Source organism: Rhinolophus ferrumequinum, chromosome 20 (genome assembly GCF_004115265.2).
Source record: "Rhinolophus ferrumequinum isolate MPI-CBG mRhiFer1 chromosome 20, mRhiFer1_v1.p, whole genome shotgun sequence".
Lineage (NCBI taxonomy): Eukaryota > Metazoa > Chordata > Mammalia > Chiroptera > Rhinolophidae > Rhinolophus > Rhinolophus ferrumequinum.
In genome coordinates, this window is record NC_046303.1 from 2,688,782 (window position 1) to 2,716,122 (window position 27,341).

Below are 27,341 nucleotides of genomic sequence, written 5' to 3' on the forward strand. Positions count from 1 at the left end.
CTTGTAGCCTCCAGAGTTGTGAGAAAAGCACTTGCTGTTGCTTAAGCCTCCCAGACTGGTACTTTGTGATGGCAGCCCTAGCAGACCAGCACGCCCTTACCATATGCTAGCAGGCAGTGAGTGTGCTGGGCGAAAATTCAGACTGTGGATCGTACACGGACTTTCCCCAACACCATGATCCTACTTTGCTGTTTAGTTCTACTCACTGTGGTGACCCTGAGCAAATCACTTAACCGTGTGTGCCCTGCCATCTATAAAATGGGACCACAGTTCCCCCAAGAGTGGGTACGACAGTGTAAGATGATGCAGATGACAGTGTAAGATGATGTAAGATGTGTAAGATGATCTTGCTAGAAGATGATATAAGCAAACACTGACTCTGACTCTGTGCCCACAATCATTACTCTCTCACCCAACTCTGCCTGACAGAAAATTCTTTCCTATATTCAACTAAAGTAAACGTTTCTAGGATGTCCACACACTGGTCCCTGCCCTGCCCTTTGGAGAAATACAGCGTAGCCCCGTGTCAGGGTAGGAACCGAAACATCTGCCCAGAGATGTTGAGCCTCAGTGACAGCTTATTTTTCTCAGCTAAAATATTCTCATTTCTGCTATTTTTAAAATAAGGGACAGCAACTTCCTGTCTCTTCAATTCCCAGAATGCTCTCTTCTGAGAATCCTTAGTGTTTTGTTTTGTTTTTTCTCTTCTAATATGGTGTTGACACACAGTCAGTCCAGGACCAGACTAGCACTGAGTGGGACCAGTGCCACGTCACCCTGATCGATCGTCACACTTCTGCTGCTGTAGGCTAAGCCCGTCATGAACACTCCACCGCCTCAACTGACCGCCGGCACTGCCAAAACGCCTGCAGTCTTTACCAAGGCACCCCCATTCTTGCCTTGGAAATCTAGGTGCCCCAGGGTCAGCTGTGGATTGGGGCATATGCAGGAGACTGGATGGGACCTGGGGACGGGGTTCCTCTTATACGGGGCCTCCGGCATGTGGAGCGCAGGGGCCACTAGAGACCCTGACTCAGCCTGAACACCCCCTACCCGGGAAGTTATCTGACTGACATCTGCCCAGCTTATCAAGTCACTCAGGATCCTGACAGCACCCGTCCCCCCACCTATTTTCCCTCCATCCACCTAAGCCTCCCGCACTCCATGAGCCACTGATCAACACCAGGCCACGCTCCCTGTGTGTGTCACCAGAGACCTCCCTCTGATGGACGACGAGTCATTTATGAAGACTGAAGTTAATAAGGTTCGTGGTCTCCATGGCTCTCCTTAGCTGTTTTGTCATTGAGCCTTTATTTATATCTGTTCATGAAATACCCTTCAGGGTCCACTGCATGCCAGGTATTGTGCTGGGGACCAGGGGCATAGTGGGGAACAAGTCACTGTCCCAAGGTAGGGACTTAGCCAAGTGAATGACAATTACAAGCTGCGTGTGCTCGATGCTGTGGGGACAGGAGATGGGGGCTATGGTTCTTACTGAACTTTGTCACCGGTGGTCCCTTTACGTAGTGTCATGTTACTACCCTCTGCTCTGAGAAGAACTGAAAACGTGAGTTGTCACTACAAAGACACCAAACTGGAAAATCACAAATGTAGTACAATGCATTCTGAGTCACGGTGTCTCGGAATGGCCCGTCACCCTAAGAGAAAGAGACAGAAGCTATGAAAGGGTGACGTGTGGCCCCTGAGTGAGTTGGACCGCCGTCTACAACCAGAAAGCGCAAGGTGGCCTCTGTCTGAGGAAGCAGTTCTGTTTGTATCTTGAAGGAAACCAAAATAGCAGGGAAAACAGCAAAGAGAGTTTGTACTCTGCTAAAGGGGAGGGTGCAGTGAGGAAAACACATTTTCTTTTCACAGGAAGTCACTTGTTGCATCCTGCTTGGAACAAAAAAAGTGGGGGTGGGAGTGCTGTTGGGGGAGAGGGTGCTTGAAATGTCTTTCGTTCTAGTAAGACTTCTGAATTTCCCAAAGAAAGAAACATCCATAACAGGCCCAGAAACAAACATAGAAGAGACCAAAAGGTCTGGCAGGGGACAGCGTGGGACGGGACCGCCCTTCCTGTCAGCGCAGGAGGAAGGGCTGCTGGGCGACAGGAGGATTAGGGGCTTCACTGCAGGGAACCTGGAGGGCGGAAGGGTGACCCGGGTCATTCAGCTCCTGGGCGGGAAAGACGCCCGACACAAAGTGCCACCCTGCTCTGCTCTGGACCTTCCCAGGAGGGACGACACTGCCAAGTGGAAAGGAGTGGGGCCCTCGGTCACCAGCATGTGCTGTTCCAGGTAGCAGAGGCGGACGTGGGAAGGCTTCTGCCACACCCGGAAGAGTCCTGGCCGCGAGCCAGGGAGTGTGAGTTGAAGTATATTCAAACTCTGAGCTCAGTGCCAGAGGAATAAATACATAGGAACCCCACCTGGATGCGATACCCTCTTCCTCACCACGGTTTGTTTTCGTCTCTTGCAAACTCACCGAGGGAAGGTGTCCCATCTCTAAACCCAGCTTTGTGTCTCTGTTCTGCTTCTGCAGGTGGAGAAGGGATGGTCCTGGCCTCTCCGGTTAGGAGGGCAGCGAGCGGGACGGTACCAGTGGACCTGGAGGACGCAGAGCTGGGCTGGAATCGGCTGCATGGTCCCTGACGGGCCCTGAAGCCTGGTTTGAGACTCAGTTTTCCCAACTCAGCTGAAGAAGGGATATCATAACCAGCCAACATGCCAGGATGGTTGTGGGGGTTAAATCAGACAAATGGTGAATAAAGTGTGATACACACACACACACACACACACACATACACACGTGTGTGTGTATTTTGAAGAAGCATGGTTAAGAGATATTGGGACACTAAACTGACTAAAGGGAATTTAACAGGATACACCGAGAGCAAGGGAGGGAAACCTGCCCCCACAGAAAGGTACTGAACACAGAGAGGGTAGGAAGGTCGGGAGGGGACGCAGGGGTCGTGTGCGCATCCGTTCGCATCCTCCCGTTTCATCTCCTGCCTGCGTGAGGGTCTGTGCCCCTGTCACAGACAACAAATGCACTCGTGGCAGGTCCAGCCTGCGGCCGCACCATTGCTCCTGACCCTTCCCTCGGCCTTCAGGGCCCGGCGGCCGCTCGGTGTCTGTGCCACCTGCACCTTCCTGCCACCCGGCTCTTTCTCATCAGGACAGGGAAGCTGTGACGTGCAGCGCCCTGCTCAGAGGTGGACCAGGCCCCGGGGGCCGTGTCCTGTAGTGGCAGCCAGGCTCTGCAGGGCACGCTGACTCCGTTTCCAGGGCCGTTTCCAGTTCTGGCATTGGGCAGAGGCCCCCACTTCTTGGGGTTCCTTTCACTTCTTTTCCCTTCAAGGTGAGCACATTTTGCAGGTATTGTCCTGAGTTGCTGCCATTTGTAAGTTGGCTCCGTGAGCAAAACTTCTGAAATCAGTGTTTTTTCACTTCCATCAGTCTCCTTGGAGACAGGTCGCTAAGACTTGTTATACAAAGGGGGGCTTTGACCCAAACACAGGTGCAGCAAGAATTCTAGCCATTAATCGGGGCCAAGGACAAGCGGGAGGCCATCTCGGCCTAGAGCAAAGTGGGAGAGGGCAGTGCGGAACGGGGAGATGAAAAACTAAGAAAGGTCCTCCCACAGCCGGCAATTCCTCTTTCCCCTCACAGGAGTGTCCCCTGGGTCCCAGAGAGAAGGGAGAGCCATTGCTTTATCTTAACATACAACTGTAGGCCTCAGCTAACCGTACATTGCACAGCACAGATTACTTCATTTTTAGGTAACTTTCTTCTACTGAAGAAACTCTCCACATCTACAAAAAATATTTATACTGAGACCCGCTCTCACAGGTGATTGGTCCAAATTCAGATAGGGCAGATCAGGGCGGTTGCAGTCTATGGAGTGGTGGTTCTCAAAGTGGGGTTCACCCGGGCACATCTCGAAATGCAAATCCTCAGGCCCCGCCCACACCTACTGAATCTGAAACTCTTATCACGGAGCCAAGGAAAATGTGCTTTCACAAGTGCTTCAGATGCCTCAAGTTTGAGAAATAATGACTTAGCCTATTATTAGGCTAAATAATGACTTACTCCTGTCTGGATGCTCCACAGAATTAAAACCACATTCAAGATCCTGGGATGAGAAATGCAGGTGTGACCCAGAGACTCGTGTTATCTCCTGGAAGATAATGTGTCACTTGACCTGTCTTACCCATTTCTCTGCTAGCAGCCTTGAACGAGGACAACACCCATTTCTTTTATCAAAAAATCTCTTCGAAAAGTGCTTTTAGAAATAACAGATACTAATGATCAAATGATGAGTATATAATCAGATGACCAATATGGACACAAAGGTGACAGTTTAAAGAAGTTTTAGATAAACTGGAAGATGACTGAAATTATTCCACCCCTACGACCTGAATAACTCAATACTGAATTTTTAATACTAGCTGGTAGAAAGAAAGTCTTTTAAAATGTGAAAACCTAAGCATTCTCATTTTCTTACAAACTAGTCATGTCCTTGAAAACAAACCTCTCCTCATTCAGGATATTGGTGTTGGTAACAGTTGCATAGAAATAAGGCTTTCCAAACAAACATCTTATCTTTCTATGGAAGGAAGTTCACGAAGAAGGAATTGACGTTCTTCCCCAATGACGACGACAATACATTTTTGGGTTCCTTTCCCAGAAATTAGTAAACAACAAAATAGCTTTCATTTAAAAAGAAAAAAAACAAAACAAAACAAAAACAAAAAAAACAAACAAACCATGTTCATAGCAAATGCTTAAATGTAACCCATATGCCACTTATATGCTTCAAAAAAGAAGATGGTTTCTGTGAGCCAATTTCTCCACTCATTCTTTGCCAAATAAAGCAGATTTCAGTAAAAAGCTTTTACTGCCTGAGAGGGGACCCTGTTCATTCTGCAGGGTAGACAGTACTATTTATTTTTCATTCAGAAGTCCCGATTTTCTACTTACTGTACTTTTCCCCACTCGAGCAGACTTTACCCACTCTGGATAAACACATTAAAATTGGAAAAGGACATCTTTTCTGATTTGAGGAAACATCTAACACGCTGATGCATTTTGCATGTACGTTCCACACCAACGTGCTCCATTTTCCACCTGTGGTGTGATGTCTGCCAGGAAGCTGGGGCACAGGGCCTTGGGGACAGCCGCAGCTTAATGAAGGACACACACCCTCATGTTCACCTCACAGGTCGCCCAATGTGTTCGAAAGCGTGTGCAGTGGTCCTGCTGTGGGCACAAACCGCTCTGCCTGGGAGAGCTTGGCGTCTATGCCAGCCCAAAGCAAGGTCCCACCCTGCCACGTCGGGCGCTGTCCCTGCCACAGCCCACCCTAACAAGGGCAGCTTTGGGGGAGAAAAACACATTACTTCACATTTTTTACAGTGTCACAGTCCAAGCCATGAAAAGAGGAGTTACCGTCAAACCATGTCGTACCCTGTGGAAAGTGAGTTTGATATTTCTAATCATGTTTTAAGATGCCAGCAAGGAGGCGAAGGAAAGAAGTCCAAATGGAGATGCCAGCTGCTGAGGACACGGACGGTTCCCGGTCAGCGTGTAATGAATGACAAGCTCTCGCAAAGGCATGACGTGGCTCTAAGGTAAGCACTAACAAAGGAGGCTCTGCAAAGACAACGTCTTCCCACACAAGGGTTGGATCACATCGAAAGCAACTTAACCTGCCCAAATCTCCTCCTTCCTGTGAACCTGAGTTATTCGGAACGTGAATATACTGTCACGCGCCATCTGTGTCTTACCAACGCCAGGTTTCTCAGTGTCCTGACCATGCAGTACCGTTCTCTCACCAAGTGGTCATGACAACACCCAAAATTTCAATGCTAAAAATCAATGTTAAATCAACACGCATAGGATTTTAAGTACTAAAGGCACAAAGATAGTTTCCTACCTCCCATAACTGAAGCAGTGTGGCAGCTCTTTACTTGTAAATAAAGTTCAGTTATTCACCCTACACACTCCTTGCTAAAGCCACAGATTTAAAGGATCAGAGTGTACACGGAACACTTCCAGGGAATTCCATGGTGCCCTTAAAGATGCACACCCGAGAGCCACCGGGTCCCTACCTTTTCTGATGCCTTGTCTTGTGCAGGCGGCCCGGCCCGGAGCAGGGGCGGCGGGGGAGGGGCACGGCGCTTCTTCATGTCCGACCGGACCGACACCCCCGAGATGTTGCTCAGCGAGAGGGATGGACCCAACGTCATGGACCGGGAATTCACCGATGGGGAGTTTGGCGTCGTCAAGCAGCCCTGTGGGGGACAGACAGACACGAAATGTCACCACTGTGAGACGCCCTCCCTGTGTAGGACCCCTCGGACCTGAAAACTAGGGGGCCAACCGTCTGTCCAGGTTCCCACTGTCATCATGTCACCATCAGGATGGAATGGCCTGTGCAAAACCCGTATTTTCACTTTCCTGGGAAAATCATCGTAAACGACATTACACGGGAGTCCTGCTATAAGGTTTGTTTCCTTAATCACAAAAAGAATGGCCGACTTGTGAAACCCCCAAAGACAACACTGACCAGCTGGAAGGATTTACTGTTCTTGACCAAGCTGGAGGCATGAACTAGTCTCCTTAAAACTTGCTCTGTTATCAGAGCGAGCTCTGAGATGCCAAAAACAGGATGAACAGATCAAGAAGTGCATTTCTCACGGAGAAGAAGGCCCCGCCTTTGCCACCATCAGAAGTGCTCCACCTTCCTTCTAACTTCCAGAGGGTGGGAACAAACGACTGGTGCAAAGAATTTACATGACGATCGAAGGCAGCGACAGGCACACAGCAAATTAAAATGAAGTGCAACCCAGCACCCAGTTAATTACATGTCCCCTGGGGAGCAGACCAAAGGGCACACAGGTCTTTTCAATCCTTTCCCCGTCGGGTCTGCTTCATAGCGTCCTACGAGTGTTTGTGCAGCAGCGTTTAGAGAAGTCGCGTTCTAATTTCACATTACAAACCCAGTGGAGCCCGTAGCCGCCCTGCTGCGGCTTCTCCCCTGCTCTGCCCGGCGGTGCACCCCAGCCCGGTGCCCGGAAGCCTTCCACACCAAGGCCAGTGCAGGGAGAGGTGAGCCCCCAGATGACGCACACACGCCGCCTGCGTGCGATTCCTGGCTTTGCCATTCATAAGCTGCGTGACCTCGGGCCAGGTTCGTGACTATTTTCTGCTTCGGTTTACCTCCCGTACGCCTGGGTAACACTAGCACCTACAGCACAAAGTCACCATGGGAACTACATGGGTTACTACCTATGAAAGACCGTCAGAGCACTCAGCACGGAGTGTGTGAGCTGGCTGTACGGTTATTATGTATTGGTTTGGTTCTCCCCCATCAAACGTGGGGTCCGTGGGGCAGTGAGTACTGCCATTGCCACCCACCATCTTGTCCCAGCCCTAACAGTTCCTGGCGTGTGGGGCACCTGAGCCAACGTTTGCAGGAGCGAATGGATGGGTGAGTGACGGCAACTCCATTCCTACGTGTTACATCACGAACTCGTGGGGACGCTTTCACATGGGCAACTGGTTCTGCATATTTACAATCAATGTGCTACATTCAGCTATAGCCAGTGTCACCTGTACTTAGACTCAGATGCGATTCTGTCCTGCCAATTACGACACTGTCATTCTGTTCGCTGAGAACATTTTTGAGACTCAGATTTTCTGGAACTTAAGTATGAAAGTCAAAGGTTAGAAGCAACCCCTGAAGGTAAATTTTACTTCAGTTCGTGCTTCGTTGTGAGATGCTGAGCATCAAAGGTATCTGATACCTGGTCATCACATGCAAGCTTCCGTAGGAAACAGGTGAGGGGTCTACAGGAAATAGCCAGACACCCAGAAAACTTCTCAACTCCTCTTATGCTCCCATGGAAAAAGGTAAAGAAAAAAAATAAATGTGTCCCCTCACTCTTGCGCTCTGCAGACTTTGGACCTGTTACTATGGAAACAAGCTAATGCAAAGTAAACTCTGTTCTATAATTTCCTCTGCCTTCCATCTACCTCCATCACAAGCGTGAGGACCCAAGGAGACAGAAGGGGGATTTCCTTAACAAAGGAGGGTCTAGAAGGTAAAGTGAAGCAAATCAGAGTGGAGCTTGGCTAATTCACCTCGAGCTGTGGAGGGGTTTCCTTGGCTGGCTCGCTTATACCCCCCAAAGCAAGCAGATGCGAAATGTGGTGTGGAAGGTTGTGAGAACTTGTGAAACACGCGGGAGAGACATACACCGTGCCACATCGTTATCTGGGAGCACGCAGGGCCCCTTTCAGGTCCCGTAAACACACACCCACGACCCTGCCCTTCACAACCCCACGCGGACTGCTGCTCCTCACTCCACCCTGTCCAGACTTGAAGCTTCCTGGTCCTCTTGTCCACAGCTGTGGTGCCTGACCATCACTGGGCACTGCTAGGACTTCACGTCTGTCCTCTAAATGTCCCTGAGCAATTTCTGAAGTTCTGTGCAGAAGACCCCCGTCAAAGCACTTTCCAGCCCATCCATTGTGTATCGATTGCAGGTTTTAAATCTGCAATTCTACTGCCTCCATGGCATCTGACACCCAGGTTGTCACCTCCTTGAGGTAAGGATCCGCCCTCGGCTCTCCTGACAGCCCCCACAATACACACACAGGCAGGGACCTTACAGTGGGAACGTGTCATCTTTAAAATGGGTAAAGTGCATTCCTGTCCAAGTAGTCAGCACCTAACATGTGTGTGTCACATTGGAGGTGTCCATAGAGCTTCCTTCTTCTCTGGTAAGTATTCTCGGTAAGAATGACCTCGTTGGGACCCCAGAGAGAGGGCTGAGCACGAGGCCTGCAGCCCCCAGCTGACCTGTCCCAGCCTCCCGTCCGGGTCTGACACCTGCCACCCCAGACAGTGGGCTTCTCACACCCCATCATCTCTGTCTCTGGAACATAACCGCATGTTGACACAACAGGGTTTTTAGCCCAGACCTGCTCTCCACAGCCCACAAACAGCCCCCACCACCCAGCACACGCACAGCCAGGCCGAGCGCGGGACCCGCCACGCGTGTCTGTCAGCTCCTCTGCCCAGTTCCGCTCCCAGCAGGGATTCCCCACCGTCCGCCAAAACGCTCTGGCCGCCCGGAGGCTACTGGTGGTTTGACTCCTATCTTCCTCTTTCCCCACGTCTGGAAATTGTGCACAGGACGTAGCAAACAACCCACAGGACAACTTGGGTGGAAAATACCACTAAGTATCAGATAGCCTTTAAAACGCTGACTCACATCAACAGTAAATAAAATGGAAAACCAAGAGTTTAGTCCACACAGCCTGGAGCGAAGACCGCCTGGCTCAGCTCCTACCATTCCAGTCCCAGGGTTGCTTTTTTTTTTTTCCTGCTCCAGAGTGGCAAAGTTCCAGAGGGACTGCCCAGGGCTTGCCTGCAAGAAAGATTTGGTTTCCTGTTCCTATCCAAACTGGTCGATAATATTTTCTTTGAACTACCAAGTCCTTTTGTTGTTGGGGAGAAGTCATGCTCTTTTCCAAAGGTTGGCACCCACATGCACAGGTTTTGATTACCACAGTCTTACCAGAATTTCTCAGGGGTCTTTCTCCTGATGAAAAGGCAATGCATTGGATCTTAGAGAGAAAAGGGGACAAAGCCGTCACAACCCTCATGTCTCAGACCTGAGGGGACCTCAGGCTGTAGGCTGTAAGCCTGCACCAGACAGGCTGCTATCAGTTGCAGGGACTGTCAGATGGAGAGAAGACTAGACGCTGTGCATCCACAGGCCCAGTGGCAGCGCTATAGGACAGGACAGAAGAGAGGAGAACAGAATAGGACCTATTGTGTCCTGTCAGAGTAACCGAAGAATGCTACACTGCTGGGCGGGACAAGCCAGCTTCTCTACGGGGAGCTGCAGGACCCAGGGGTGAACCCAGGACTCTAGCTGCAGAGAAACCCCGAGCTCCCAGTTGGGGGGGTGGCCTTCCCCTTGGCCTCTGGAATCGGTTCTGCCTACAACCCAGTCAGGGACAGTACTGCAGCACCAGGGACCTCGCTGGGACAGCCCAGCTTTCCACTAGCCCTGGGTTTCCCTACAGTGGTGCAGGGGCCCCCAGCACTGCAGAAAGACGGTTGTCTCCCCACTCCTTCACTTATAATGGACCAGGGATCGGTACCGGGCAAGGAACCAAATCCAAGGTCAGCGTTACACTTCCACGCGAGTACAACGGCCACATGTGTTCTTTGCTCCAGTCTTAGGCATCGGTGCAGCTCACAGGCACGCATCACACCACTCGGGCCGGGGCTGGGCCTTCAGGCCACGAAGTGGAGGACGCAGGGCCTCTGACGAGAAAGTGCTCGCAGAGACAAACGGGGAGATGCTGTACTGAAACCCTTCTGCTCAAGACGAATTGAATCCAAAAAACCAAGGATGGAGTGTGATTTTCCCCCATCTCTCAAAGCTGTCAGTTCCAGTAAAGAAGACCCTGCCTTGTGAAGACCAGTCACGTGATCGTGTCTACCAAACTCCGAGTGATCTTTTGACATGGCTACTGAGGAATTCCGATGAGTTTGCTGTTTACAGGTTGAGGAAAGTATGCTGGTTACCCTGAGTATAGTCTAAAACAGCCACCAAGAGTACTACCAATATGGACTCTTCAAAATTAGATCAGATACTTCTAGGATGGCATGATTTTAGAGGGTTTGTTTGTTAATTTTTTTATGCATAACATGTTTACTTCACAAAAATTTATTTTTGGCTTTCATGTAAGTGAAATCACTAAAATAATCATTTTCAAATAACTGTGCTCTATCGAGATGAATAACATAAAAAATTTTTAAATGTCACTGTCCTCAAGGGTACAAAATTTAACTACGTCATTAAAAACATAACTGAAAGTAAATATGAAAACTAAAATGTTTTCACATATGCTTTCAAAAAAGTTATGCTTATCAAACAATCAAAATTAGTTATAATTAAATAAATGCATATTATAATTAGTAGGTATGACAATTTTAACCTAAATCTTTTTTTAATGGTGAGAAAGCCGGGGCCCAGCACGCTGCGCTGAGCTATTCAGGGGCCTCCACCCCTTAGGGATGGAATTAGAGTCGACTCAGCGCCAGGAACCCGTCTGGCCACCTCTCCTCACACCATGCTGTTCCCTGTTGAAAGACTTCAATTTCAATACTTTTCTTCTCTGTTTTTCTTTTTCCTTCCCCCTCCCTCTCCAGCCTGAATGCTTTGTCAAAGAATCAAGTGGGAGAGGAATCTGGAAGACCTGTTCTCCACATCGCCTTCTCTTCTGATACAGGTTTTGGCAGGGATCCAAGGCAGGACCACGTGACCAGGCCCCACGAGACACAGACACCACTGCCCTACCCACGCCCGGAATGATCTGCTGGGCAGAGCAGCCCAGATCCATCAAAGCCCCTGGCGTTTTGTGGTGAGAAAGGCGAGAATGTTGCTTCTACTTCTGGGGAGGCCGGCACACTCCTGGGCGAGCGTCAGGCAAAGCTCCCTGCCCGGGACGCCGCTCGCTGCCTGCTGTACTTGTGCTCGGCACAGACTGCCTGCCAGACACGCTCCAAGCTGGACAGCTCAGCCAAAGCGTGCGGTCTGCTGGCACCTTGGAAACCTGCGCCACTCGGAGTGAATGGACAACCCAGAGGCACGGGGCACACCAGCTTGCCGTGAGCTCATCCCCACGATGGGCCGCGTCATGGAAATCAGGAATCTAGTTTCTGTCATATGAGACGAGTGGGAGCGGAGCCTCCTCTTGGCCCAGGACCCCATGGGAATGGCAGAGAGATGGCATTTCCTTAGAAGAATAAAAGTTGCAGAAGCTACTTGGTCTGGATAGATATTTCAGCCAACAAAATACAACGTCCCATAAGGTCTCTGAGAGTTATAAACATGAAAACAATTTTGGATTGTTTCTGTCCTGGCTGGAGCTTTTCTTAAAATGAGCAAAGAAGGAGTATTCAACTGGTGGTTTGATTTTCTCTTAAGAAAACTCAGTGAAGCCATGGGGTGGGGTGGGGCTGCAATGACTTCAGCTTTCCGGGGTACCGTCTCAGAGGCGAGGCTGTTAGCAGGCCTTGGAATGTTTGGAATATGACAATTATTGATATTGGGCAACTTTAATAATGCGATTGTAGAAAGCCAGAAATTCCTGGAGAACTTGGGAATGAAAAGGAAACGAAACGAACACCCGTGCAATTCACACAGGTATCATGTTGCTGCCTTCCCTCAGGAAGGCCGTGGTCCTACTGGAGAGCAGGGCAGGCCACGGGGATTGTGCCACGGGTCTGTGGGGAGTGTGTCATGCCCGCGGGGTGCTGGGGGTGAGCTCCAAGCCCAGCGGGCCCTGTGTGAGCAAGCAGACACTACCCAGGTGTGGCAGGGTGTGGAGGAGGAAAGAGAAGGAAGAGCATTACAGGAAGGCAGGACAATGGTAAGTTCCAGAAGGGAAGCCAGACTACACAATGTAGTTAGAAGGGCAGGGCTTAGAAGAGTGAAGGGGACCAGGGGACTGGCTGCATGCGGGGTTTACGGGGGGGTGGGGGGGAAACCAGACTGAGAATTGTGAGAATGATACCTAAACCTGCACAACGTGTGTGTGTGTGTGTGTGTGTGTGTGTGTGTGTGTGTGTGTGTGTGATGGCCTGCTATGGTTAATGTGAGATTTCACCTGATTTGAGGTACAATTAATTTGGGGAGAAAAAAGTTTCTAATTCATATAAACAATCAAACCCTAATAACAAAGAAATCAGAAGTTTCCCCTCTCAAACGTGCATGCAAAATTTCCTGTAATCCCCATGGGAGCACATTTTGAATCTGTCTTGTAAGTTTAGTTTACTCTAACTCATCAGGAGTAAGATTTCATACATGGCCACACGTAAGACAAATGGATTCTGCCGAGCTACGTCAGGTGTCTCCTATGAACAGGCTCCTGAGCATGTTATGAAAACCACAGGCTCCACGAGGAAAGGAAATGAGAACGCTGCTGGAAGCTGTATTGGGCAGGTCTGAGAGCTGACTGCCAAGATGACTCTACGTGGTAAAGAAACAAAACTAAAATGACAAGTCTCTTCGCAGGAGATCTGGTTGTTTCTGATACCAGTGTCACATCAGGAAGGCTTCTCAGTAACTCCAGGTAACCGAGTCCTTAGGTGGAGAAATCCAGCTGATTAGATTTGTGTGCCAGCAAAATTAACCTTCAAGAAAAGCAGGATGGCATTTTTAAGAAGCAAGAAACACAGTTGTGGTTCGAGTGCCTCTCTCTGGACTGAGCCAACTAACTCTCCAAAGCATCATCCAAAATGTTCCTCTCTTATCTGCAAAGAGATTTAGGGTCCATGGTGATCTCGACACACCAAGTTACAGAAGAGGGGACCACAAAATTGATTATCCAAAATAGGACTATTGTCCGAGAGGCCTAGGAAAAACGCCAAACTGGTAAAAACACAGGCACAGCAGCATTTGGGGCACTGTCCTGGGCACACAGAGACGGGTGATCTCCTTGCCTAGAAGGAAGTCTGAGCTGACAGCTGCTGGGACCAGAGAACAAGGATGACCTGGGGATGGAGGAAATCTAATCCCCGGGCCTGCACAATAATAAGAAGCTCGAGTGGAGGCATTGATTTTCCATGTATTAACCCATTTGAACCTTGTAATAATTCTCTGAGGTGTGTAATAGGGTCCCCATTTTACAGGTAAGGAAACTGAGGCATAGAGGGAGGGGTGGCCAAGGCCACACCAGTAAATAGGATAGCCAGACAGGCTGGCTGGGGGGCAGGGGCTCTCAAACTCAGCTGCATGTCACCGCCCTGTCCTAACCATTGAAAGTGTACAGCTCCGAGGCTGGAGGTCCACTCACAGGTTGCCCCGCCATCACCACCATCCAGTCTAGGACTTTGTCCTCGCCCTAAAAGGAGATCCTGTACTTGCTGAGTGGCCACTTCTCATTCCCTTCCCCTCACTGCCCCGGCAACCACCAGCCTGCCCTCTGACCTATGGATTTACCTACTCTGGACATTTCGTGTAAATGGAATCGAACACTGCGTGGTTTTTGTGTCTGGCTGCTTTCACCAAGCATCACGACATCGGGGTTCATCCATGCTGCGACACGGCCGGACTGCCTGTCCTGCTACGGCCAAACACGGCGCCTTGGTGTGGACGGACCGCACTCTGCTTGTCCACTCGTCTGCCGACGGGCCTTTGGGTGGTATGCACCTCTTAGCTACTGCGATTAGAGCTGCTAGGAACATCTGTGAACACGTGTTTGCTTGAAAACCTGTTTGCAGTTCCTGTGGAAATGCACCTAGGAGCCGAACTGCTGGGTCATATGGTAACGTTTTCTGTTTAACGTTTTGAGGAACGGCCAAACTGTCTTCTGCAGCAGCTGCACCATTTTACTTTTCCACCAGCAATGAATGACGATTCCAATTTCTCCACATCCTTGCCAACACTTGTTGTTTTCCTTTAAAAAAACAACTTGGGCCATCGTAGTGGGTGTGGAGTGGTACCGCACTGTGGTTGGATTTGCATTCTCTAGGTAAGTGTGATGTTGGCCGTCCTGTCAGGGGCCCCTGCTTTTGAAAGTCAAGGATAAGAATCCCCGGTCCAGGGTCCCCATGCCCAACCGTCACACACACTGCCCAGGTCAGAGGTGGCTCATTTGTCCTTATCTGTTTGGACAGAGCCTTCAAGTGTCGGCCACCACCATTTTTACCGGCCCGATCTCTGTGGTGGCTGGTGCCCAGGTGTGTGACAAACACCACGGGCCACAAGTGCACAGGAGCTGCAAAGCCACCCCTCCGCCTTCCTCTCAGAAAAGCACGCAGAAAGTGCATGACAGTGTTTTTCCAGGGGAAACCCTGAACAGCACCCATCTAAGTAAATCCTCCGTACACTGTTCCACTGTCATTTTTACTATTACTGACAAATGACCGGTAGCCTCACCCCTGACGCAAAGGACACCCAGCTGATCCAGTGGGTGTCAGCATGGCCACAGGGAGGGGACCTCAGGGCGCTCCCATCTCAGGGTCACTGTGAAGTTCCCCTTGAAGGTCCCCTCGCAGGTTCCGTTAGGTTCTCACTGCAATCTTCTCGTTAGCCACAGCTCCTTCAGCGCTAAGATGCTGTAGTTCTTCTGATAGTCTCCCATTAAGGAAATAAAAAGAGGGGACGGAGGAAGGTGACAGCAGGGGAGCAGCAGGTGCCAGAGCACGGAGTGGCACCAGCCCAGAGGCCGGGGAAGCAGCAGAGGTGGAAGGAGAGTCCTGTGAAAGAGACGCAGATATCCCGGCTGAAGACAGGTGACATGGAGGGGACATCTATGCAGATCAGTGGTGTCCTGTTCAATCTTCCCAGCTCAGTGTGAAGCAGGCAGGAGGAAAGGCGAACCAGCACCACAGTTACCACACACAGTTTTTACTGTCCGTGAGAAAACCGGAAAGCAGATGTAGCCGTTGATATGCTTGCAATCCTAGGAGAGGTGTGGTGCTCTCGTCTTTCTGTGTGGGTGATGGAGAGATAGTGGGGCGTCTGTTCCCCAAATCCACAGGCAGACCTTCTGTCCAGGCCAGGAGTCCCTGAGCAGCACATGACATGGGGTGATGAGCGGGGGAGGAGGGGTTTGGCCACTCAGAGGAAAGTCAGCACTCAGCAGCCCGGGGCTCCGGGGGACTGACAGGCGAACGGCACGCTTCCCAGGCAGACTGGGGTCCCTGGACCACATTCTCGCAGCCTGTTCTCGGCTGGCCCCGAAGGCCCTCCATGTCCTGGGTCAGCAGAAGCTTCCTTCTCCTCACTGAGCCGGTCATTGAGCACAACAGTGGGGGGCAGTTGGAGTGGTGGAGGGCAGCAGAAGGTAACGGACAGTCAGCGTCTCTTCTTTTCTTGCTCCTTCAGAACTTAGGCTCTGCTTTGGCTCCTGTTACCAGCCGATTCTCTCCCAGCTGAATTGTAAGGGGCAGCTCCACCAACTTCGAGGAAAACTGTGGGTACTCTTCAATGCCCCCCTCTTACCAAGACGGGGCAGCCTCCTGACCTGCCCACTGGAGCCCGACTGCCTTCATCACCTCTCAGAAGCCACTGCTCCTGAGACCTTGGCCCAGAGATTCTGTGAGCACGTGCGAGGTTTGGTTCTGGCCTGCCTTTCCTGGCCAACGTCTGCACCCTCTGGCTTTCCACAGCCCATCCAGAATCTCCTGGGCCCCCTCCCTGGAAACCCGCCCACTGGGAGCGTGAATCCTTCTCCAACCAGGGATGTTATGGTCCAGCCCACACCTGTCTTAGGTCCACACCCAGCAGTTTCAGTAAGAGGTGTGGAAGAGAGCACAGAGAGGCGAGGGGAGGGGAGCGAGCTTCCCAGACTCTCAGCAAAGGGCGGTGAGCCGAGGAGCCACCGGCAGGGAGCTGCCTGCAGCACCTGGTATGTGGGAGGCCCTGCTGCAGTGCCCCAGCCCCTGACTCAGTGAGTGCACGTGTGTGACATGTATACACACACATATACACGGTCACTCGTTTCTGCCATCAAAAATCTCTGAGCATTGTAAGTACTCAAGTCTGCAACTGCAATTCTAACACAGAAACCTCAGCCCCTGTTTCCGGATCGTTTTTTCCAAGGCCCGGAGACAAACCTCACATTCCCTGAACCAGGCTCTGCCAAAACGCTGAGCCTCAGGGCTCCCTGCCACAGCCGCACCGCTCTGCCATTGGCTGGTCCTTATCCCCACCCCCGTGCGTCACTGAGAGACACCAGGGTCCGCCCCCTCTTGCGAGCGCAGTACTCTCCTAAGGATTGCCAGAGGGCTGCAAATACGCAGCGCTCAGGACCACGATTATGATCATTTCCCCGAAACAGCAGTAACAGGACTTGCACTGAACGTGCCCCCTGGAGGGTCACGGAAAGGTGCGTCCCAGTCCCCAGGAGTCACGCACTTGGGCACATGCATCACAGCACAAGCGCGCCCCTCCCCCCGCCGCCTACGATTTCTCTCCCAGTTCGAACAGTTTAGAACCTGGCTGGTCCACGTGCTGAAATGAGCGATCTTTCTGGTTGTTTCTAGGGTGTTTGGTGGACTCGCGTTTTCACAGATTTGAGCCACTGCCAAATTTGTTTCACTACTTTTCCCAGCATGTCTGGGAAACAGATACAAAAATCATCACTTCCTTTAGACCGTCTCTCATTCGCTTTCTGTCCATTAAAAAGTCTGGCAGTCTCCAGGGAGAAACTTCAACACGTGTGTGTGCATGCCTGTGCACGTTTGCACACACACAGAGAACAAAGTACTTTTCGCTTCCAGAAGCGCTGGAAGAGGAGAGGGGAGCCGAGCCCGGCGGAGACGCAGGAGCGCAGTCGCGCCTGGGCTCGGTCATCTGCTAGGTGGCCGCTGCCCTCTACTGGCGCTTCGGCAGAATAACCCACAACTCCGGGCAACCACGAACAGGAAAGGCACAGGCTCGATGCCCCACACCAAGTTACAACATGCCAGCAGTGAACCCCAGAACGTCATGACTCTGAGTTCTGTTCCCCAGAAAAGAAGCACCCCCAAAGAGCTGAGAAAGACTGTTACAATTATTTTAAATGGCCACATTCTCCTTCCTATATTTTGATTGTCCTCAGCATAAATGTTCACATTTCCTGGAGAAACTGTGGGGACAGGTCATTCTGCACTCCTCCGGGAGAAAGCAGAAACTTGAACGGGCCGTCTTTCAGCCTGGACAGTGAGGCCAGGGCGAGGCAACCATTGGCTGCTGCCATTATGCGGACGAAGGCCACCTGCAGCTGCTCAGGGCTGCACAGAGACAACAAGTTCCAAGGGTGACATGTCCCCTTCTGCCCAAGGGGGCGCTGGCTTTTGGAGAGTGCTCTGTTCCCCCCAAATGACAGGGTCTTAAGGCTGGGATGTCAACTTCTCACCCAGGATGAGCACACCTGCAAACTCCTCACAGGTGATCAGATGGCTTTTGGGGGGGGAAGAGTCCCTCCCTCAGAAGTGAGAGTCACTGCCCCCGGCCTGACTCAACACCAGCACTCCTTCCAACACTGACCTAATGATCTCACGGCCAAAGCACCTGGCTCTAGTGAGGACCTGTGCTGACACGAAGAAGACAAAAGGCAGATCTCAAAACACGGCACGTCCATCTTGCAGCCTAGTAGTCGTCAGCTCGTTCTCACGTGAACTATGTGGATGGAGTCCGGTCTCACCTGAGCCATGGTACCTGTGCAACATCTTACCCAAACCATCATGTCTGTCCAAGACCTGTGGCCTGCGTGACAGACAGCCAAGCTCTCTACAAATGTCGCCTGCCGGCTTCCGTGCCACCTGTGATGAATGGTCTTCCTGTGAGTGGCCTGTGAGTCTGTTGTGCCCCTGCACCCCGTGAGGCACAGGCGTCTGTCCTAGGGACACTATGGGTCAGAAACCAGATGCCAGCAGAGGAACTGCTGTCAGGAGTGCTGTGCTGCCTCCCCACTTGGTCTCCACAGGAGACTGCGCAGTGGCTGACGTGGCTAAGTAGGTAGAACAAGGAGGGAAAACAAATGTTCCAATTTTTTAGGAGATGTAAGAGTTGTGAGGAGCTCAGCGTGCCCCTTCAGGATATGGCATCGTACTGAGGCCATGCCGAGTGAGGAAGGGTGCGCGGCTGCGGTAAGTGACAGCCGACCTGCACCAAGGTCCAGCCAGCCCTGGACTCTCTGTCAAGAGTGGCTGCAAGCACGGGGACACACTGGAAAGCAATCAGACCAGCAGAAAGCGGTGGGACGTGTCCCGTCTTCCGTGGTTCGCACAGGACTCAGAAAGGGATACTGATGACGGTGATGATAAACGGCTTCTGCCCTCACAGAGCTCAGGTCAACTGAGATGGATGGGAAGAGAGGGTTGGGAACCACTCACGGCCAGAGTCACAAAATACACGTGTAGAAAAGTAAAGGTCGCTAGCTTTACTTGGTAATGAAAAGACTGCACAATTCATAGGGATTCTTGGTTTCATCGCTACACAGTCAACTCTGTCCCCACAAATTAAATTCTCAGAAGCCGGGACCTACAGTCCCATCAGCACACGCTGACTTTTACTGGAACCCAAAGAGAGGAGTGGTAACATCTGCTTGGTGACGTTACAGGACACCACGCTGAGTTGTTCCACGTCTGCTCCAGGTTCCGTTACAATGATGTATCTGGAGGACAGCCCGGGGCATCAGCAGTGCGAATGCCAACAGTCACATCTGCCACGCTCCCTGCATCCACCTAGGAGAACATCACCCGAAGGCAGACGCGGGGAAATTCAAATGCACATGGAAATCATCCTTTTTCTTCCTGTAAATCATGGCATTTTCAAAGGAATATGCTTCACAATCATCTGCGCTTATGATTTCTTTATATTTTTTTGCTATAAAGCTAGAAAATCATCTGGACGATGTAAGACAGAAATCCATTATGCTAAAGAAACAAATATCAAAGACAATCTCTTTAGGAAATATCACTAAATATGTATTTTAGAGTTCAGCCAAAATACTCTGACATATATATATACATACATATAATATTATATATATACGTATAAATGTATTTTTTAAGGCAGAGGAGCAGAGCTATCCCTTTTCATTGCTCTTGGTTTTTCTTTTACATATATATATATACATATATATGTATATATATATATATATATAAATTTAATTGGGGAATATTGGGGACAATGTGTTTCTCCAGGACCCATCAGCTCCAAGTCATTGTCCTTCAATCTAGTTGTGGAGGGCGCAGCTCACACTGGCCCATGCAGGAATCGAACCGGCAAGCTTGTTGTTAAGCGCTCGCACTCCAACCAACTGAGCCATCCGGCCGCCCCCTTTTCTTCCTTTTTCATCTCCTCAGAATGTCCACACAGTGGTTACTGTCTCACTGTCCCATTCTCTCAGTCTGCAGCTCAGCGCCAAAATGTCTGAAGTGTCCCTTCCTGAAAGGTGATCTCAGTGTCTCCTCCAAAAGGAGACGCCAGGCTCCCAGGAGCCACCCGGCAGGAAATGTCACTCGTGGGCTTTATTGAAGGCCATCGTTCAAAAGAGTGACTCTTATGATACAGTTACAGACCCATCATCTGTCATCAGGGACAGGAATGGTTCTCAGCCACAAACGTGGCATCACTCTGATCACGTGGTCAGAAGAAAGCTCTGATCTTCTCACCCCAGGTGAGAAGGGTGGAGGGTCCCATAGTGAGAAATGGTAAGCCATAGGTGGTCTATTTCTGGATATACGTGTTTCCAACCTAGAGGCCTTAAAAACTGCCCTGGACACATACACGCATGTACATACATGCCATGACAATGACCGGCGACACCCCCACTTCCAGACCTGCCTGTCCCCACATCCCCCCTCCTCGAGGGTCCCAGCTGAGCCTGCCCCTCCCACACAGGATGGCCGCCCCCCTGGTCTGCATGCCTCTCCAAGCCTAACTCCATGCTGCTCTCGCCTCGGCTCTTGCAGCATCAGCTTCACCTGGGAGTTCGTGAGAACCACCCAATCACAGGTCCTGCCCAGGTCCCCCGAATCCGGACTCTCACAAGACTCCCCCACCCCCCATACCATGCACGTGGAGTCTGAGCAGCGCCCACAAGGCGTGCCCTGTGCCTGTCTTTCCTGAATGCAGGGCTGGCCCAGGTCCTTTGTATCGCAAGTGTCCTCCTGCCCCTATGCCTCCCTGATAGTGTCCCAGTGAGGGGTCGGGGGGTGAGCAAGGGGGCCATTGTGTGCTGTCGTTTCAGGGGAGGCAAGGCACTGAGCTCTGCTCTTCTCCTCCTTTTTTCCTTCCTTCCTTTGCTATTTTTTCCAACATTAACTGTTCTTATTCTGTAAATCATGATTCAAATTTAGAAAATACATCACGACACACTTGGTTAAAACATACAAAAACACTGTGCACTATTTATGGACATATACCCATTCACTATATTTTTAAAAACACAAATCCTTCAGAAGGGTTGTGACCCCTGGGGAAGGAAGGAGGGGCCGGGGTAGGTTAGGGTAATAGAGGCAGCTTCATTGCGTTTGCTGCATTTCTTAGAAATTCACAAAAAGGTATGAAGCACATTTGGGACGATTCAAAGGTCATTTGAAAGGAAATACCCAGGGGAAAGCCACAGCGTGTGGCAACTCCAGCTCCCCACCAATTTCCTCTTTCAACAGTCTAGACTGAGCCTCAAAGAGAGCATATCTAGAAAGATGGAAGGTGTCCCCACGAGGGGAGCTGTGGGGGTGTGTGGGAGGCCTTGTTTTCACCGGAGAGGTGAGGCCGGCCCTCTGAGCAGGGGGCACCCGCTGTGCAGGACGCACCTTCAGAAACTGGTTCTGGCTGCTACGCACACAGCAGGACCCAGAGCCGCGAGGCTGTGGCCACTGCTGGGAGTGTCCCAGGAGGATGGCACTGATGTGACCAGGCGAGATACAGGGTGCATTCGGGAGGCAGCAGACGAGACACAGTGTGGACCATCACACAGGGCACGTGGGAGACCACGGAGGCAGAGGGGACGCCCAGGCTTAGGCCTAAGCCACTGGGGTGACAGAGGTGCCCTTTCTGACATGGGAAAGACGCTGCTGGGCTGCCGCTCTGCTTGGCGCTGCTCCCTGGTTTCAGAAGCAACTTACACGTCACTCACACGACCCACCTGTGTGCAGGCAGTTTTATACGTGTCAGCTGGAGAGCAGGGAGAAGGTCACAAAAGAAATACAGACAACAGAAAAATATAGATACCCATGTTTCAAGGGAACATTGGGAAAATCAATATTTTGAAAGGGACATTTTCTACCTCTCGTCCCTACAAACATTATATGTTCAGCCAACAGGTTGAAGACATTTGTTTCTTCATTGAGAACTAGATATTGGCAGCAGGCACTGTCAACCAACTTTTCAGGGTCTACTTACATATTATTCCCGTTGTACGAATCAAGTGCTTTGGGGGAAAAAAAACTCACTGACGCTTTAAAAACAAAACCTTCCTCTGATAGTTTCCAGAACTGCACTGTAGAGCGTGTGATAGGAAAACTTTAGAAATCATGTTTAATAGGCTACCAGGTATGCAGAGAACCTTAAAGATCGCTTTTCTAAATTACACTGTAGACTCTATTTCCTTTCCAGGTTTGATTTTGATTCCCTAATACCTTTGCAAGTCTCTATCATAAGGAAAAGACCCCCCAAATGAGAAAGAGCTGTGGGGACAAAGACGGCCATCATAGCATTTATCACCCCAGAGAAAAGCAGCAATGAGTAACGGGGCAGACGGACACAACTTTGTCGGGTGTTAACAACGAGCTCATCCCTGTGCGAGCAAAAACGAACCCGCGCTTCGCCGTCTTCCTGGATTGTCCGCAGGACTCGCTGAGCTCGTGGAAGCACTGCCACCTGGTGGCAAAAGTGACTCAACATGCGCTCCTGGGTTCTTGAGCATCTGCTTAGACAGGATTGTGACCAGGCGGGCGAAACTGGGCAGAACCACAGGCTCTCTGACAAGCATGGGACTCAGGGCAGCAAAAATTATGGAATCTGCTCTACAGTGTAGTTTTTAATAAATTTTCCAAAGGCGTCACTTTACTGGTGGACGTCCCTATAAACTTCTGGGCCAAGGAGTGCAGGCCCCTGGACTGCAGCAGCCTCCACCGCGGTCAGGCACTCAGGGGGGCAACCTGAAAGAGGAAGGTATCAGGGCTCTGGCTACGGACGTTGCTTCAGTGAGCAGCTCCTTCCATCCACAAGACGCAAAGACGGTGCTATCAGAGTATTTCAGGGCAAACGGAAAAACATCCCCAGACGGTTCTAAATTTTTTAAAAATTAAGGCAGTGATTTTTTACGTCATTGACCAAAAACCTTTTTTTAAACTTTATAGTAACAACGCAGTGGCATCTGATGAAGCTCATGTTGACAAATTTTAGATGGGTCAAATTTATAGAATTTTTTTTGTGGTTTTTTTTGAACCAAGAGAAGAGTGCACAAAAGGTTACTTTGGATCCTTTGTGTTCATTTGCTCAGAATCTCACAGTCAATAACAGTCAGGATTAGAACTCAGGTCACGTGACTTCTACACCACAGAACAGGCCACCAACCCCTGCTCAGGGCCACTCCAGTTCCCTCCACCTCTTGCTATCACAAGCACTGCTGCAAAAACCAGCTTTCTTTGCACAGGAGTCATTTTAGATTTTTGCCAGTGAGTTTTGGGATAGGTTTCTAAAAGCAGGATCCCTGAGTCAAAGACTATATACCCACGTACTCAGCCTAGATCATGCCAAATTCCCCACCAGAAGCTGCAGCATGCTGCATTCTGCTCAGCGGTGTACACAGGGTCCCACATCTCCGCCAGCAGAGAACACTGACGAACCTGGTGACTTCTGCCAATCTAACGGGTGATACACACAAATTCACTGTCGGCTGAACTTACGTTTCTCAATTACGGGTAAGCTGGACACTTCTCATTTCTTTATGTACCACTGACCTTTCTTTCCCTATGAGCTTTCTATTCATGCTGACCTACACCAGCTTCTCCTTTTCTATTTCTAAAAGCCTCCCTCTTACATTCGTCATTGGATTGTTACATTGCTTACAATACTCTTTCTTTTCTTCTCTCTCTCTCTCTCTCTCTCTCTCTCTCTCTCATCAGCAAGCAACTTTTTTTTTTCTTGAAGTGGAATTTATCACTGCTTCTCCATACGTAGCATGTTTCGATGCTGACTTATGCTTAGGAAGGCCAGGCGTGTGCAAAGCAGAGACAAGCTCTGCCCAGCAAGCAGGGACCGGCGGCTGGTGTCAATACTCACGTCTGAGCTCCTGGCCGGTGTCAGCTGTGAGGCGTCCTCGTCACTGTCCACCCCCAACAGCCGGGGCTGCTCCACCTGGAACAGAAGTACACACCCCGCGTCATCGCCAGATGAGAGTAAGTGCAAACAAAAAGTCATCCTTCCCAGTTATTCAGGCGAAAAACGCCAGCGTGGCCATACTTCTAAGCAGCAGAATCTGCATGAAAAAGGCACAACCCGTGGCCACGTCCCTCAGCTTATAACCTGAACACTGTTGTGAAACAGCCAGAATCCGCGTGCTTGCTGGTCAGAAAACCACAGTTTTAAACTCACACACATGGGGGTGAGTGTCCTTTTTTCTTTTTCCCAGCAGCATTTCTTTTAGCTTAGAAAATGTGTGATATTAAAACAGTAGTGGGCTGAGCTGATGCAGCTGGCTCAGAAAACCAACTGATTAGCTAGGTTGTGAGGGTTCGTAAGTTTAAAATTCAGTTTACCACGGCACTGCGAATTGGGCGTACGCAGAAATAGTTCACCCAATAGCTCACTTCCTATCCGTGTAAGATACAGAGTAATGATGTCGCACTTTGTTGTTTAAGAGCGTGTCCTGCATGACGGTGTGTTGACCGCCAGCCACAGAAGCAGCTGGTTCAATGGGGGAAATACAGCTCCTGGCCCCACCTGGCCCCCAAATGAGAATCTTCGGGGGTGTGACAACAAGAGCACAATTGTCTTACGGTGCTTACGGGGCTCTTAGATACTTTTGAGAACGACCGGGTTAGGAGAATAAATGATGTCAAAATCATATGAAAGTATCATGATTTAAAAACATTAAAATGCCAGTTTTAAAACAAGAAAAGATATTTGCCCTCATCTGCTTCAACGAAAATGATACTCCTTTACATATATCCTCTGTTAAGATTTTATATATATATATATATATGTATACACACACACACACAGAAAAAACACACGCGTGTGTATATGTCTTCCCTTTAAGGCAATATAGTGAAGACTCGCTTTACCTTCAAATGCCTTGGTTTTCCTCGTTTCTTAGTGTGCTGCCATTTAAGATTTCTATAGACCGCAGGGCATTATAGGATTTTAGAAATCATTTAAAAAACATTATGTGCTCCAAACTCTCTTATCATTGATGCGGAAACTCTGAGGCCCGACTTGTCCAGCAGTGTACAGTGTGAACGAGGGTGGAGTGAAGGGCTCTGGACAGACGAGCTGGGCTTGATTCTGGCATCCACACGAATTACTGTGGCTGGGGCGGGGCGGGGGCAGCCTGGCTTCTTCACCTATAAAATGGGGCTGATGGTACCTCTCTCACCAGGTTTCCAGAAAGATTCAATGAGGTTGCATTGAGCACAGCATCCCAAACAACAAAAATGGAGAGAAATAAGGAATGAAGACGGTCATCCCCCAAACTACGACACATAACCACTAAGGCTATGACTGCACGAGGGATGTGTAGAGCGAAATGAAATGAAATGAATGTGAGGGGAGGCTCTAAATGAAAGATGAGGCATAGGAGAAAGGAAAACGACATCCAGCCAGTCTGAGACAGAGAAGGGACAGGACACGACAGAAAAGGAAGTCCCTCGTCATCACGAGCAGGCCTTCTGGTCTGTGGCATTTGTGCACTTTCATGCTGTCAGGGTGGCTCCTGCCAAATGATCAGATGCCAAGTCTGAGCGCCAGTCTCCAACGCTTAGGCTCTGTCACATTGCTTAAAACCAAAGACTTCCTGGCTTTGCTACTGGCTTTGCTGGCAGTTTCATCTCCCAGAAGGAGGAAGCCGTAGAAGAACAACGAGGTCTGAGAAATAAGGAGACAGAACTGGTGCCGTGAGGACCAAGGACAGCGGTGAACGCAGTCCCAGCAAACTTCACCTCCAAACTTTGCAGGAACCCGAAGCCCACATTTCCCATCACAGGAAATTCAAACACAAAATTCTGATTCTGTAATTTCAAGGAATCCTGACAGCAGGTAGGAGAGGAGGAGTGAGCAGGCGGGACCTCAAAAGAGAGACACACAGCACAGCTTCTCTAAGAACCCACAGAAACAGGGGAGGGTTCAAGTGCGGAGTACGCGCTAGCCTGTCGTGTGCCGCCACAGCGCTAAGCCCCTTTACCTACAGGGATTCCGATTCCTAAATACACTTCAAAGACTTCCAGATGGGCTGAGTACAAACATCTCAAGAAACCATTTTTCCCTAATGCAGAATTATATGTGTATTGAGACCATTACCTTACTATTGCTTCTTTTATTAACTTTGAAAAATCCCAGAAATTTTTTCTTCTCTTTATCTGTCTCATCATTGCCCAGTGATGATTTTCTAAAGGTTTCTGGAAGAAAAACAAAAAGTACTAAGTCAGTTTTCAGCGTATGAAACAAGATCTTAAATACTTCACTTTAAAACTCTCAACAAATCTATGCTTAAACTTTATTTTAGTTCTTACAAGAGACTAAAACCATCCACTATTTCTTTCAGAGCATTTTGAGCCACCTCCTAGCCTCCAGTCCTGTTTATGAAATCACCACTGATTCTTACACTCTTCAGGCGTTAAGGTGGCATTTTTCTCGGGGTGTGGTTGTGCCCTGCATGGAATGAAAAAACAAATCAAACTACTCTCAGGCAGGGCTATCGAACAGACAAACAAAGGGCACCACACATGTCACTCTGCACATCCTCTGGTAGCTTCATCAGAAGGAACCAGGTGAAATTCGTTTTAATATGTTTCAGTTAACCCGATATATCTAAAACATTCTCATTCCATTACGTAATCAATATAGAACTACTAATGAGATAGTTTACATTCATTTTGGTACTAAGTCTTCACGATGCAGCGTGCTCGTCACACAGCACTTCTCAACTTGGACTGGCCACATTCCAGGTGACCACTAGCCACATGTGGCTCGTGACAGGACAGCACAGCTCGAAAGGCTGAGACATCTGTGTGTAATATCTGCTTTGTGAGGTGAAAACGCTAACTAAATAAATCAACAGCTCTCCTGGTGGAAGAACCCTCTCGTTTCCGGGGCAGGGCAGCGGTGACAGCTGGCCCGGAGGTGGCTGACATAACCACAGGGCTCCCAGAACCCACGTTTCCAGATTCTCTGTCCTCTGCCTCAGGCAGCATGTTTTCCTTTTTAGTCACATTCTCTAGGGGGCCCATTTTCTCTCCCATCGTTTTTTCTGTTCTTGATCTCTACCTCCTGAATCTCCTCCCTTTCTTGCTGTTTTCTTCACCAGGATTTAGAATGGGCCCTCTCGTGTCCCAGATGGGGACACTGAAGCCCATGCTCGTCAGGCAGGTGACAACATAGCCAGGGCCTGTGCTTCCCAGGACAAGGAGGTCCCCGGCAGAATCGGCATCCTGGGGACTTGGGCGCAGCCCAGCCCTTCAAATGGGAAACACTCTGGGGAGCCCAGAGCCCTGTGTTCACCAAGGCCCCAGGACACTTAGGTTGCGGGGACTGCACTGGAGGACCAGTGGGGTGGACGGTGGATGCACCGAGGAGTGCGCCTACTTGG

General features: G+C 50.0%; 1 protein-coding gene across 4 annotated transcripts in view; it reads right to left on the minus strand.

Annotated features, from left to right (window-relative positions):
• Nucleotides 1-27,341, minus strand: part of COBL (cordon-bleu WH2 repeat protein) — a 185,525-nt gene that overhangs the window by 73,956 nt on the left and 84,228 nt on the right. For all 4 annotated transcript variants that reach the window (XM_033088203.1, XM_033088201.1, XM_033088202.1 and 1 more), the window contains exons 5-7: nt 26,054-26,151; nt 23,819-23,893; nt 6,113-6,295 (exon numbers count right to left, since the gene is read on the minus strand). In XM_033088203.1, the coding sequence (XP_032944094.1) occupies nt 6,113-6,295; nt 23,819-23,893; nt 26,054-26,151 (356 nt within the window). The remainder of the gene's footprint in view (nt 1-6,112; nt 6,296-23,818; nt 23,894-26,053; nt 26,152-27,341) is intronic.